General features: G+C 42.7%; 1 protein-coding gene across 4 annotated transcripts; it reads right to left on the bottom strand.

Annotated features, from left to right (window-relative positions):
- Nucleotides 1–1,688: 1,688 nt before the first annotated feature.
- On the bottom strand, nucleotides 1,689–13,051 carry SLITRK3 (SLIT and NTRK like family member 3). Of its 4 annotated transcripts, none has more exons than XM_032261518.1 (2): nucleotides 12,638–13,051; nucleotides 1,689–6,858 (listed from the first exon to the last, which is right to left on the bottom strand). In XM_032261518.1, exon 2 carries the CDS (start codon nucleotides 6,835–6,837, stop codon nucleotides 3,898–3,900), a length of 2,940 nt encoding a protein of 979 aa, XP_032117409.1. In that variant the 5' UTR covers nucleotides 6,838–6,858; nucleotides 12,638–13,051; the 3' UTR covers nucleotides 1,689–3,897. The 4 variants fall into 4 exon arrangements, with proteins under 4 accessions (XP_032117409.1, XP_032117417.1, XP_032117403.1 ...); XM_032261526.1 differs by lacking the exon at nucleotides 12,638–13,051 and adding an exon at nucleotides 11,575–12,506; XM_032261512.1 differs by lacking the exon at nucleotides 12,638–13,051 and adding an exon at nucleotides 11,626–12,506.
- Nucleotides 13,052–14,393: the final 1,342 nt, after the last annotated feature.

Here is a 14,393-nt window from a genome sequence, read left to right as displayed (position 1 = left end):
TTCTTATAGCCATTTCACAAAAGTCCATTTATTGGCTTCAACAACGTAATTGCAAAAAGACAGGACTGTACGAATAATGAATTTACACTAAGTGAATCAAAATAATGTGTTGTGATGGTTAAAGTTATTTTGTTCTATATTTGCATTATAAATTTTTATAATCCTAAACATATTCTTTTCAAATACCAAAGGTTTAAAATAATATTGCCAGGTTTAAAAAAATGTTCAAGCTCAGTCATTAAATTTTCTTTTTGATTCTCTCTCTCTAAACTTTATTAAAATTATAGTGTTCATCATCCTTATTTTTAAGTATTTGCAATTAGATAAAATAATATAGCATTCTAAATAAAAATATAAAAACGTCCACATAAATAATACCACATATGATGTATAACATGATGTTAAAACTGTTATTGAATTAAACTAATAGTTCATTTCCAATTATTTCTCACTAACCTCTTACAATTTAAGAGATATAACAATATTTTTATTATTTCTAAATATTATTACTATACTTAGTAATAAAAATAGCAATGAATAGTAGCAAATACCTGTCAGATCTGGGTCTGCTTCAGTCAAGTTAGTAATCACCATCAAGTGAATTAGTAATCTAACTCTTTCTTTAAAATAAATATTTTTACTGCAGCAAAAACATAAAACATGTTATAATCCTAGTACCTACATTAATATTCATTGTGTCTAATGAAGACAGATCTGGCATTATAAATTGAAACTAACTTAGGCAATTTTAATGCACAGCAAAAATAAATGTCCTAACCAGGGGGTAGAAAATTCCATAAAAGCAAAAAACTATTTCCTTAAATACAAAATTCCGTTCTCGTATAAATTTATTTTCACCAAATAAATAAATTTATTCCTCATTCAAGGGTGAAAATACCACCTATATTTAATGCCAAACAATCTTACTTTCTGTGTTTAATAAGTAAAATATAAACATTATAATCATCAAGTTATATTGTGATTTGATATCATTTATGGACACTCATTTTTCAAATATGGAAAGCACCAGGGACTTTTGAGATTGTACTTTAACCTGATTTTTATAATATGCTGTATTGTGAATAGGTGCATGGTCACTAAGGAAATGATGACTATTTTCCAAAGCATCTAGCTTTGTACTTTGAGTTTTTACTGTGCATATACTTTCTATTATTCCTCAAACCATTTGATTAGGGGGAATGGAAGTATGACAAATTGCTAGTTCAGAGGGACTCTGTAATTTGAGTTTTAAAACACCTAAGGTGTAACATTAGTTTTACATGACTTAAAAAAAGGAAATAGATGATTAGAAAGAATAAATAAGATGGGATAACGAGAAGAAAAGTTTTTTTTTTTTTTTTTAAAGGAGAAGACAAAAAAGGAGAATGACACGTATTTAATCGCGGGCCTAACTCTCCAGCAGAGAGCTTCATTTCAACATTACACAAAGAGATTAAGTGAATGATGTTCTTGGGCTTTTTCCTTCAAAAACAATTCCAAAATATATTCAAATAATTGAGGCTGAAAGTTAATAGATACATGTCAAGTGCCCCCAAACTGCAATTTTATGTGGATATACTTGTCTTTTTTATTTTTATGCGTACCTATGCTGACATTTCCATATAGTTAATCAAGAGATATATAAATATATTCTCGTAAACATTCATGGGGCTTTTAATTATTTTTTGCTACAATGCCTTCGTGCTATATTAGTCGCACACCTTCAGAAGCTGCTAGACTCATTCTCTTTTTGTGGAAAAAAAATGTGATGTAAGGCATCAGTGACTTGTGATGAATTACATTCAACACGTAATGATAATCCCTACCATGGGCACTTTGAGAAAACACAGCCGAGAACCCTGGCCTCAACGCGCAGTTCTGCAGGGCCTGGGTCTGTGGATCTCTGGAGCTCTGCTGCCCTCTAATGGCCTACTTAGATAAATGCCTGCCTCAAAGTCTGTTTTCTTCGTTTCCTCCACCAACATGATACCAGCACTGTAAAAATCCAATATTCTTTGGTTTCGCTCACATATAAATGGATCTAAACTTGGCCTGTGGTCAGGCTAACTTTTCTACATCATTTAATGTCATATGAAGAAAAACTCATTCAACATCTTCTTAGGTCAAGAGTTATTGGGGCCAGTTGCTGTAAGTGGCTGGAAAATGGTAGCCAAATGTAAGTAAGTGACATCTTGCACAGGATTCTGACTTTCTAAATTGGCTCCAAGGCCTTTCATGTTTATTGGGTGGTGTGTTTGTGTGTGCGTGGAAGCGTGTGGGTGTTTGAAGGTGTGCATGTAATTCAACTACAGATTTTAAAAACAATCGCAATTTTACTTTCTGGTTTCTTTATGTCATTTATTAGACTGTATGGATCCTTGATTACCTTCTCCTAATTAATCCTGTCCTTCTTATCAATCTAGTTGCTTTATTTTCTCCCCCTTGTGTCTTGCCTAGGAAAAAGTGCATCATTGATTACTAAGATTGAAATTCATAATTCAAGAAAAAAATGTAAACTATAAGTCAGATTTTAAGTCTCAATCGTATCCTGATTTGGGATGGTGGGTAGTAATATTTATCAACATCACAGTGCATCAAACCTGTTAATAAGTTACTTTCTGCATAACAAGTAAAAGAAAACATTTTTTAAAATGGGAGCACGAAAGGCATGGCATAGCTGGAGTTTAAGGTTCAAGCTTTGTATCCTCTATATATAATGTATTATGTTTTTCAAAAACTTTTTATTAGGAAAGCTATACCAGACGCATAATCACTATACAATGATTAAACATTACCTTTACAATTTATAATCACTGAAATTACAGAATAAATATATGCACATTTCTTTTGAATCTTTGTGTGAGAGAGAAAACATTAAAAGTACTTCCTACAAAGCTGTTAGTGATATATACCCAGTTGCTTTTTTTAATATTATATATATATATAAGAAAGTGCAGATGTTCTCCAAAAAATCTTGGCATCAGGATGAAGTGTCACAAAGAGGGTGCTTATCCCTAGGCGCATGTCTTCGGCTGTTAAACCTCCAGGCCTCCACTTCAGTAGAATCCAGCCTAGAATGTGACTTTTCCCAGGGTGACAGGAGAGATGCTATGAGCTGTACACTAGCAGTGAAGGGTAATGGAACTATGGAGAGGAGAAAAACGGATCAAACCTGAACTAAGCAGATTGGGTTGAATGGGAATGGTATAGGGCATGTGTGTGTGTGTGTGTGTTTGTGTGTGTGTGTGTGTACCTGCACCAGCAGGAAGAAACTGCAGGTTTAGGGACCACAATCTGCAGATGGATATGCGTGTGAGAGACAAGAGAGTGAGTGAGAACATTCGAGCAAGACCCGCCCCCTCCCTCCCCGTCTTGCAGTTTCCAGGCATGCAGCAAACTGCATTGTTAATACATGTACAGAATCTGTGCCGTGATGAGAAGAAAGAAAGCCACAAATGACAAATGTCAAATTGTTCCCCCCTCCCTTTCAAACAAAACTACAACTAAAAAAAAAATAGTTACTGAAAATAAAAAGACACATTGAAGTTTACTTAATTAGGATCAATACAATGATCCCCAGTATACCTTATACATGGCACAGTCAAAGTCTCAAGTTTCAGTATAAAAAAATAATGATAACATCTGCTGGCAAAAGTCTGCGAAGGCACTTCATTGATTAATGATCTGAGTATGGCCCTTCCTCCAAATCACATCTGAGAGGGGAGAGCATACATCTGTATTCTCTAGTTATCATGCGGTTTCAGTTTTGTTCAGGGTAGGGAAGATCGTGAGAATGGAGTTATTGGGACACGTGTAAAGGGAGCAAGGAATATATTTCTTTTATTTTCCTTTTCTTTTGGAAAAAAAAAAAAGCACTAATATATTTTCTTCTTTCTGTTAGAACCTATATGTTGTCTTCTCCAGGACTTCGAGGTAATCCGGCTTGGTTTGAAGTTTGGCCCTTAACTCGAGGTAATCACTTTTTTGGGTTTGGTGGTCTGTGAAGCCCTTTCCAGCCGAGAAGAGAAGGGTTTCTTTGAGCCTGGCGTCCTGCTGTAAGTCTGGGTATTGCATGCCAGGAGGATGCACGTGCAGTTCCTTTAATTTGGGCACTGTTCCATAGAGACAGTCCACAAATCCCACTGTGCAGGGGGTAGGCTGTGACCTCTCTCGGTCTAGTAACATACTGCCACCACCACAGCCTCCCCCGGGAGGAAAGAGCACCACCCCACCATTTTTCTCATGGTGGCGGAACCCTGCCAAGTCTCCACCAGTTCCCCCAACTACTCCTGAAACCCCACCAGCCGCTGAGTGGTGAGGGTGAGGGTGATGGTGATTCACCGTCACTATGGTGTTAAGCTGGGAGCTGGACACCGCTAGGGCCCACTCCTTCTCCTTTTCCAGCAAGGTCCGGTAGTTGCTGTGGTTCTCCTTGGGTGTCTCAGCAAACTGCTCACTTCCTAGGAGAACCTCTCCCATTCCCGGTGGTTGTGTCCCGGGACCCCCACGTTCTGCACTCCCTGCTTCTTGGGCTGATGAAACAGCCACCTCCTCCTCCTCCCGAGGCTTATAGATGGGGTTGTTGCACATTTGAGTAACTGGGTGGGGGATGTACTCATACACATGACCCACAGGAGGGGCCTTCTCTGGAGAGGAAAGAGTTGGTCGTCCTCCACCCCCACTTCCACCACCGCCACCTCCACCATCCTCAAACAGCCGGTGGCATTGCATCTGGATGCCAGTAAGGTCCACACCTTCCTGCCGCTTGCTTCTGAAGGGGAGCTTCTTACGACGCCGTCGGAGCACATAGGCAAAGAGGCCTGCAGCAACAAAGACTGCTGAGAAAAACAGAACCAGCAGGCTGAGAATTAACACAGAAAGTGGCACAGGGCCCCCAGGAGGGGAAAACTCATAAGGTGATGCACTTGTTGGTGCTCCGATAAGATGAGAATCTCCAGGCTGGGCTGGGGATGCTCCAGCTGGTGCAACGTGCAGCATCTCTGGACAAAGAACTTCCAGCTCAATAGTGCGTACATCACGGTGGGTGAGGTTCTCAGGGCTCCTGCAAAGCACATCACCAACCACGCTGACTGAGCTGATGGTTTCGATCCACTGTTTAAAGGGGACCAGGTCACAAGTGCAGTCCCAAGGATTCTCATTGAGGTCTATCTGGACAATGGCATTTAAGTGTTCCAGGACACCAGCCACAGGAAGATAGAGGAAGTAGTTCTTCCTCAGGTTGAGCCGGGCCAGGGATGTGCCTGCAAAGGCGTCTGTTGGCAGGGTCCTCAGCAAGTTATTGTTGAGGAATAGCAGCTTCAAGTTGGGCATGAGGCTGAAGGCTGCAGGTTGGATTTCCCGGATGACATTGAACTCAAAATACAAGTAGTGCAAACTTTGTAGGCCTCGGAACATGCCTGGTGTCAGCTTCTCTATATCATTGCCATTAAGGAAGAGGCTCTTTAAGTTGGGCAAGTTGATAAAGGCCCCATCTTGGACATAGGAAATACGATTGTTCCCCAGATGCAAGAGATCCAAGGAAGAAAAATTCCAAAAGTCAGAACGGTATATTTTCTGAATCAGATTGCTACTCAGATACAGTTTCTTGGCATTCAACGGCCTTGGAAGAAGCTCAGAAATGTTATTAAATCCTCGCTCTTTGCAGTTGACAGTCAATCCAAGGTCATTGATGTGCAAATTACAGGTACACCCAGTGGGACATATAATGGGGATTGGTGGTCTGGTCTGATAAGGAGCAATGGGAGGCTGGTTTGGACCAGGATATAAAGCTTGGGAAGTGGAGGGTGGTCTTGGTGTTCGAGGCTGTTTGGTGGGCTTAGGCTGTTTATTTGAGGACTTGTATTCAACAGAAGAAGCAGTGAAATGGACAGAGGATAGCATTGAGGAGGGCTTAGTTGGCCATGCATTCTCCTTACTTGATGGCAAATGTGGAATTCCCAAACTAGCCTCTACTTCAGAGTCAGACAACAAGGGACATAGTTCTGACTTTCTAATTTCTCGCAGGTCCTTTCCATGGAAATGGAAAGGGGTCTCACAGGTAATGTCTCCCACCAGGGCGGTATAAGGAATGCGTTCTAGCCAACTCTTCAGCTGTACAATCTCACATGTACAGTTCCAAGGATTTTCTTCTAGCTGGAGCTCCATCAGGCTTCTGCCAATATGATCTAGCATTCCTCGGTAAAAAAGGACCTTTAACCTATTTCCACGTAGGTCCAAATGGGTTAAAGAGACAGCCTTAAATAAATTTGTTGGAAGCATGGGGATGAGATTATCATTTAAAATAAGCACCCTCAATTTACTTAGGTTCCGAAATGCCCCACTCTCAATACGTTTAATGACATTGTAATCTGCCTGCAGATATTCCAGACTTTCCAAGCCAAGGAAGGTGTCATTTCTGAAGACATCTAGTTTGTTTTCATGTAGGTATAGTCTCTTTAAAATCTTAAGACCATTGAAAGCTCCAGTCTGAATGTCCTGCAATGCATTGTTCCCAAGATTAATAGACACAGCATTATTTAAATGAAGAAAACTGTTGGTGTATAATTTCCTCATAGAATTCCTCTGCAGATACAGTTTAAAAGGTCTTGACCAGAACTCGGTAATCTGACTGATATTTGTAAATCCTTTGCTGTCACAATGTATATGAAAGAGGCTTTCTTTAACTTCACAGTAGCATGGATCAAAACAGGGCTCGTCTATTTCCTCTGAGTCCTCTATGAGGGGAATCGGGGTAGTCCATCCTAGAGCAATTGTGCTTAGAAGAATTATCCACAACATCTTTCCTCTGTGAAGCATCTCAGCTATGGAAGGTTTCATCGTTCGCGGTTGATTACAAAACTGCAACAGAAATAAAAATGCAGATTTTTAGCTTTTAGTCATATGTACTATTTTAATTGACTCCTACATGTGGGGCATTTTAAGAGCTATATAAAAACTTCAGCAATTGTTGAACTGACACTCAAAATGAGCTAGCAACATGCTTAATGTTTAGAGTGTGTCCTATATTTTAAACTTAGAAGACTCTGCAATATTGAACCATGCACTGGCATTTTTTTTTGAAACATGCCATAATTGGTAAATGGCATACTACATGAACAAAAGCAGCTTGCATTGCCTCTGTATAACAAACAACATAACTGGTAAATGGTACTGCCTTTTAGGCATAGGCAGGCTCAGTAATAATGGCAATAATGTAGCCATTACACCTGTTTGTCTGTTAAAACTCATGGTGACATCAAATATAGTCATAATAAATCTGACTGGAACTCTGATGAGAAAAATATGTTCTTTGAATTATAGGTTTTGACTATTAAAAAGACATAACATACTCCAAAACTATTATATTAATTTGTATGAAAAAGTGTGAGCCTATTGCTCGATATCAGATGTTGAAATGTGTAAAATTATTAGCATCTCAGGAAAACTTAAGGTTTATTTTTATGGAATGATCATAATATGCATTATTACAGTGTATAGTCAGTATGTACACTATACATCCACATTCTTTTGCCCCAAAATAGATTATTGTCATCTTCTTTAACTAAATAAATATTTTTTATGTATTTGTATCATTTGGCTACTTAAAGCATGTAGGAATGATTAGCCCTTCTAAAGAACATGCCCATGCAATTGTCAGAGCTAAAGATAGTGACAGCTAGAGGATGCTGAGTCTGGGAATGTCTGAATTAAAACATTTGCAGAGCTTAGTTTGGAATATGTATCTGTGCCTTCAAGATCAACCGAGGAACCCTGTAAAAGGCTGGAATAACAGGTGGCTGGTTAGAAGGGAGGTGGGTAGTGAAAGTTGAGAGAGAGTGGAAACCTCTGTTCTTACCTGCTGATAAATGATCTATCACATGAAATACATTTCAAAAAAGATATAATTCTTTTCCAGTCAGAAAAAACAAATGCAGTGCACTATTCTGATAACATAGTCTTCCTCTATGAATCACTTTCCTTGCCTAATAACATCAGTATATAAAAATGTTTTACATAAATAAGCAATAATGCAGTTTTATTACAGTGTCCTTCCTGAGTCACTAAAATATCAATCAAAGTTGAATAACTGATTTTAATCAATAAAAATAAACCAAAGTTTCTAGCATGTATTTTCCTCACAGATAGCACACAGAAAGGTATATTTCATCAACCGTTTACTTAAAACAATGCTATAATTTACAGGAAAAGTGAAAAAATAAATCTTCACACTACACTTGGATATAATGTTCACAGCAGTAAAGAAAGGTGATAAGGTGAGAAAGCAAAGAGAAATCTGCCTCAGATATGCAATACTCAAAATTTAAAAACAATTAAATAAAAAAGAAGGAGAGAGAGAAGGCAGAAAAGGCTACATTGCAGTATCAGTTAGTCTTCCATCTCCCTCATAAAATATTAAAATCTACTGAAGTTCTTCCTTCTTCACCATCTTAAATATTTTTCTGGTCTTTCAGGTCCCTGTGGTTTAGGCAAAAAAGGCTCCAGATGTCTTGGACTTACCTATTTTGCCAGAGGTTGTTTTTTTGTTTGTTTTTTCTTTGTTTGTGTATTTAATTATTAGAAAGGAACAGTTAAAAGAAAAAGAAAAAAAAACTGCTTGAGTTTAAGGATTCTCTTTCTTTCCCTCCCTCTCCCTTCCCTTTGCTGAAGCTGAAGCAAAAGGGGATAAAGGGGGTTGTGGGTGGTGGGGGACTAAGAGGAAAAAAAAAGCAGCAAGCTGGAGACGTGCTGGGAATGCAATGGGCTCTTCAATGGGCTTCTTTAGCATGCAGAACTGCCGCTTGGCACACTCAGCAGAGGAGGGAGCAGGGGCTGCAGCAGGCTTCCAGCTCCGCCGCCCCTGCCCCTGCCGCTGCCGCCGCGGCGGCTGCTCTCTCTGGTACCCACAGCACAGCGTTGGGCACTGGGAGGAAGGGCGAGAGGGAGGCAGGGAGGAGGAAGGCTCGGTCACAGGGCAGACCCTGACTTCTCTCGTTCGGGCTTTTAAAAAACATGTGTGCTGTAACCCTGAATCCGGCATTCCACGTCATGAAAATGAGCTCCAAGGGGAACGCGCTTAGCATTGGTTCGGGAGCGAGCACTAGGAAGCCCTCACTATACAGCTGTGAGTGGTGTGTGTGTGTGTGTGTGTGTGTGTGTGTGTGTGTGTGTGTGTGTGTGTAAAAGAAGAGGAGGGGTAGAGAACAAAAATTGACAAAATAAGAAACCAGAGAAAATGGGGAGGAGACCAACCTACGGGAAACATCTCTTTGGTGGGGAAGGTGGAGATGGGGGAGGGGGGCGGGGATAGGCATTTTCTTTCTCCTTTTTTTTTACTCTCAAGGAAACCATCCCTGGGATGATTTCCTCCTCTAGTTTCCAAAGCTCCTCTCTCTAGTGCAGGTGGTTTGAAAAGTGAGACTATCCTTCGGAATTATCTTTTTCACAGGACAGACATTCTCTGCAATGACGGGGATGAGGGGAAAATCCAGGTCCCCAAAGCAGAAAAGCCGAATCTGGCTGATTCTGCTGGGGTATCCCGAGTAAGAGCTCAGACAGCCTGAAAGACTTGGACCGAGTTTCTTCTGCATTTTGCTTCGATCCCGTTGCACCAGGAATTCTTTTGTTGTGCTGCAGGTCAAAGCCTTCGATTTCCCCTGGATTCAACAGCATTTGTTTTCTTCCACCTTTTTAAAAACAGAGACAAGCCTGTTCTTGGGATGGAGAGACAGACCAGTTGGGTAACAATGGTACATTTCACATGCTGCCACCGGGAAAGACCTCGCGGGATTGGGGTGGGTTTAAGGATTTGGATGCTTTTGTCCGTTCTTTCTTTTTTTTTTTCTTATTTTTTAAAACTCAAATATTTCTCCGTGAAATTTTCTGGAAGGGAATCCTAGGGAGTAGTGGGAGTGGGGGTGGAGGTGGTTAAAGGAAGTTATTGTATTGCAGAATGACTACCAGATGATAGCTCAGGAACCCTCTCTGAGGGATTTTTTTTTTCTTTTTTTTTTCTTTTTTTTTTTTAAGGCTCAGCAGATAGCATTACAGTCCTGCCTGCTGGGAAGGAATGCAGCTTGGTGGGGAAACTGGGGAGCGCCAAGTGTGCAGCAAAGGAGTCCAATGACCAGGAACCCTGTGCTGTGGATGCTCCCCATCTCCCCCCACCAGCACACACCAATCCTGTCACCAACTCGCCGGTAGGGGAGAAAGGAGGGACTTTCTGGTTGCTAAAGAACTAAACTGAACCTCAGTTGCCCAAGGGCTCAAAGTTAGTAGGTAGAGATGGTTTTCCCTTAAAGCACCCTTTACAAAAGCAAATTTTAAAGCAAAGCACAGATTACACATCACTTTCTTACTGCTCTAAATCAGATAAATCACCTAACTACGCGTTCCTTAAAAGTCAAAGGCAATTTCCATGATATTTTGCATTCGAAATGACCGCACATGAGTCCACTGCCACACAGTAGCTAATATTAGAAACATGCAACCTTACTACTAAGTAAGCAGGAGGGCAGAATTTTCTAACATTCTACCCTTAATATTCCAGACCCACCCTATTGCTCCCATAGGTCTCAGCCAAGAAGTAAACCAATACAGATAGCCTAAGCTCAGAATCAGAGCAATTCCATCTCCCTCCCCAGCTGCTGGCACCCACATCCCCCCATCCCCCGCCCAGCACTTTGGGTACCCAACGTGCAGAGGCGGTGACTATTTCTCGGGTCTTATCTGATCCCATGATGTGATGGAATCGATGGGTAATCCGGGAGGCTACCCTGAGCTTCCAGGTGACGGTAAATGGTTGTCTCTGCAATGAAGTCTCTGTTCTTTCCTGAACTCCAACCCCTTAAGTTCTGGACCTGGGCTGTATTCTAAAGCCTATCTCACCTTTTTCCTTTCCTTTAGCTCAGGATAGTGAGTCTAAAGGATAGGGAGAGCTCCAAAAGTTAGGGGATGTTGAGCCTTGGGGCCCCGGTTTTTTCCGTGTCCTGCTGGGAGCGCCCAGAGCCATTTGTTTGTCCAGAGGGAGGACAAGAAGCCCTTTCTCCCCGCTGTGCCCCCTTCCCACTTCCTCCTCCCCACTGCTGGATCTTACAGCTTACTAATCTCTCCTAATATTTAATCTAAGATTAAATATTCCAACATGGATGCAAAACGATCGTCCCTAGAACAAATAATTAAAATGCTGCATCATTCATTTTCTGAAGAGCTTTGAGCCGTCTGTAGATCCTTTTCTAATCTGCTGTCGTCAGTCGAAACGCACAATGATCTGTTTAGAAATGGAAAATTATTAAAAGCTCAAGCCTTTTTCCTTCCACCTCTTCCAACGCTAGCGAGCAATCCACCGGGGGAGGGGTCCTTCGCTCTGCCACCTGGCCTATTTGTTGGACTTACTTACGATATCTTCACCCAGAAAAGAGGTCCGAGGGTATGTTAGTCTCCAGGACCCCTCCTTCCATCAACGTCCTTACACCTAACTGATCCAGATCAAAACTGCAGCAAACCCCTAGCACCTGTGAGCGTACAGAAGACACCGCGGCCAAACTCGATGTGCTCTACAATGCACACCCTACATACCAGAAAGACTGGTCTCAATTAGGAAGAGTAGGAAAGGATGGCGGCGAGTACCTATGGTGCAGAGCGCTCAGGATCTCCGAGGTTTGCTCCGAGGGGCTTCCCAGCGGGAGGGGCAAACTCTCTGGGAGGCGGAATTGTATCCATCATCCTGTAGCCTTGTAGCTTCTCCTCTTCTGACCACCAAGTTTCCGAAAGGCTACCAAATCACGCTTGTAATCCGTTTAAACGTTTCCACCTTTGAGACTTGCAGGGAAATGGTCGCTGCATACCAATGGGAGAGCCGGGCGCGCACCTAGCGCGGCGATGCCAGTGACGGGAGCTCAGGACAGACCACAGCTCCCCGTGCCCGCGGTAGCAGGCAGGCAGGCGAGTGAGTGTCCCAGGACCGCGTTCCTGTTATTTAAAACCTCGGTGCTCTTGGTCAGCGGAGGGCTTCGCTGTTCCCGAGGGCCCGAGCGCATCTCCGGATCTCTCCCTTCCTCTCTTCCTGAAAGGTTGTCACTCACAGCGCAATCCCTGCCCGAGGCCTCCTTCCATCCGCGAAGATGGAATTGGCCCTTGCTGTTCCAGGGTGTCTTTGCTCTTTGCCCTTTAGGTGGGTGGGAGAGGGGGCGGGTGGTGTGTAGACCAGAGAAGAAAAGGGTGGGGAGAGGCGGAAAGGAGGCAGGAAGGGGGCGACTGGATCTCGATCCCAGCATTGGTCAGACGGCGAAGGTGGGGGGAGAGGAGGAGAGGGAGAGGAGACGCACACACAGTATGGCTGTGCACACCAAATTCCACTTGGATTGGGGCGACCTCAGGCAGAGCACGAAGGCGAAGCGATCCCTGGGCCGAGAGTGAGTCCCCTGACAGCTCCCCATTCAAGCAGCCTCACTTCTCGAGCGGGAGAAGGTGCGGGGGAGGGGGGCGGGAGGGGGAGGGGGCCGCCGAACGTTTCAGGCCAAGGAGACGCTCGCGGCGGCGGCGGCGGCGGCGGCGGCGGCATCTTTTAAGACTGACCTGCTTTAAAAGTGCCACTTCAGTGGCCTAGGAAATAGCTAAAATCGGGTTACACGTTACTCACCAACGTCTCCTCCAAAACGGGAGCGCCAGGTCGGGTATAAGGAGCCTACATGGGAAACGCAGGGCTGGAACCTGAATGCAAATCCATCAGCCGCCCCCAAACCGCGCACCCAGGGAGCGGCGCTCGGGAGCCCCCAGATCAGCTCAGAGCCGGAGCTCCGCCAGCGCGTCCCCCCTCACCCCCGGCCCCTCCTCCGCGCCAACTGTGTAAATCAGCCGCCGCAGTCCTCTCGCAGGCTTAGGAAGCAAGGAAGCAAGTGATCGCGCGCGCTCTCTCTCTCCCTCTGTCTCTCTCTCTCTCGCTCGCTCGCTCGCTCGGTCCCCCTCTCCTTCTCCCCCGTTAGCGGTCACAATCTGGCAGCTCTTCAAGAGACACCCTGTGAAATTGAGTGTCGGGAAGTCAGCATTCTGTATATGTGGATTGATTTGTAACTTTTCTTTGCAGATGAGAGAGATGCCTGTTTGGAAAATTACAGCCCAAAAGGTGGGGTGTTGGGGGGGAGTGATCAAATTAAGAACATCTGAGCTGTTTGGGTGGGCGGTATCGCTAAACGCCTCCGGGGAGCGGTTTCCAAGTGATTTGCAGCAAACCCCCACCTTCATGAAACATGGGTGACGATTTGAAAGTACACATATTTCCTCATCTGTTTACACTTACCGGGGTGGGGGGTGGGGAAATAAAACGGTAGGGCACAGGGAGTTGGGAGGGGGGCATTTGCCAGAGAGATGCTAAATGCCATTTCGTGACAAATTAGATAAGGACAAGGGAGCAATCATTACACGTATGTGAAAGTGTTAGTACCACATTACAGAGGCCACCATTACCCCCACTGCAGTCATACTAATGCAGTCGTTTAATGCTCCATTCAATCTGCAGTGTAAACCAACGCAATTCTTTTTAATAGATCCCTTTCATCAGCGGCTGTTTTGGAAAGAGGACAGTCTTCCACTAACTCGCAAAGTGAATAGGAGGTAGCCTGAGGAGTCGTCTCTGTATCTCTTGCCATTTCTTCCTGAAGGAATGCAATAAATTGTCCAAGGCAAACAAAGTTATTTAGCTATTTTAATTGTAAAGGTAGAATAAACTTGACCCGATTTTTAAAAGCATTCAAAGAACTTTAACTCATCCTTTGCAAAGAAACAGTACTCTCTTTTAATTTATTCATAAAATCCCTTGACAGACAGGCCTGGATATGTTTTACATCTTTATTTAGTAAATTTTGTGTATACTATAATTTATACCGTCATTAGTTCATATGTAGACATGTGAACTCAAGTTAGTGTCCATGTTATCTATCTTGAAAGATAGGAAAGGATGGAGTTGGTCATAGAGACAGCCAGGGGCCTGTGGAATTTTTTGGGATATATATACACACACACACACTAAATTTAGTATGGCAATTGTGTTGGTTCTGCATAAAATAAGATTAGATTATATATATATGTATATGTGTGTGTATATATATCATACTTATAATGTTTCCATTTGTTCTTTAAAATACTCAGCATTCTTGAAGATTATTAAGATCAGTAAAGTATCTACAGAGCCCTAGAAAGTAATAAAAAGCACCATGTATTAAAATGGATTCTTTTTAAATATAACATTTCAGACTCACTGGCATGAATTCCAAACCTCTCTCCAGTATTTTCTAGGATAATACATTCTTCCATGTGAATTTTACATACTGGAAGACATAGATGTACAAAGAACATTTGTCGTAGGTATTTCACTCACTGGGTCTCCAAATTGGATTTCA

This window comes from Sapajus apella, unplaced genomic scaffold (assembly GCF_009761245.1).
Source record: "Sapajus apella isolate SASKATOON/1434 unplaced genomic scaffold, GSC_monkey_1.0 scaffold4, whole genome shotgun sequence".
In the NCBI taxonomy this organism is placed as follows: domain Eukaryota; kingdom Metazoa; phylum Chordata; class Mammalia; order Primates; family Cebidae; genus Sapajus; species Sapajus apella.
Note: the sequence above shows the minus strand (reverse complement) of the source record. Positions and strands in the feature narration are given on the sequence as shown.

Coding starts and splice junctions, on each gene's coding strand:
- SLITRK3 (XM_032261518.1), bottom strand. CDS start 6,837: ATGAAACCTTCCATAGCTGAGATGCTTCACAGAGGAAAGATGTTGTGG.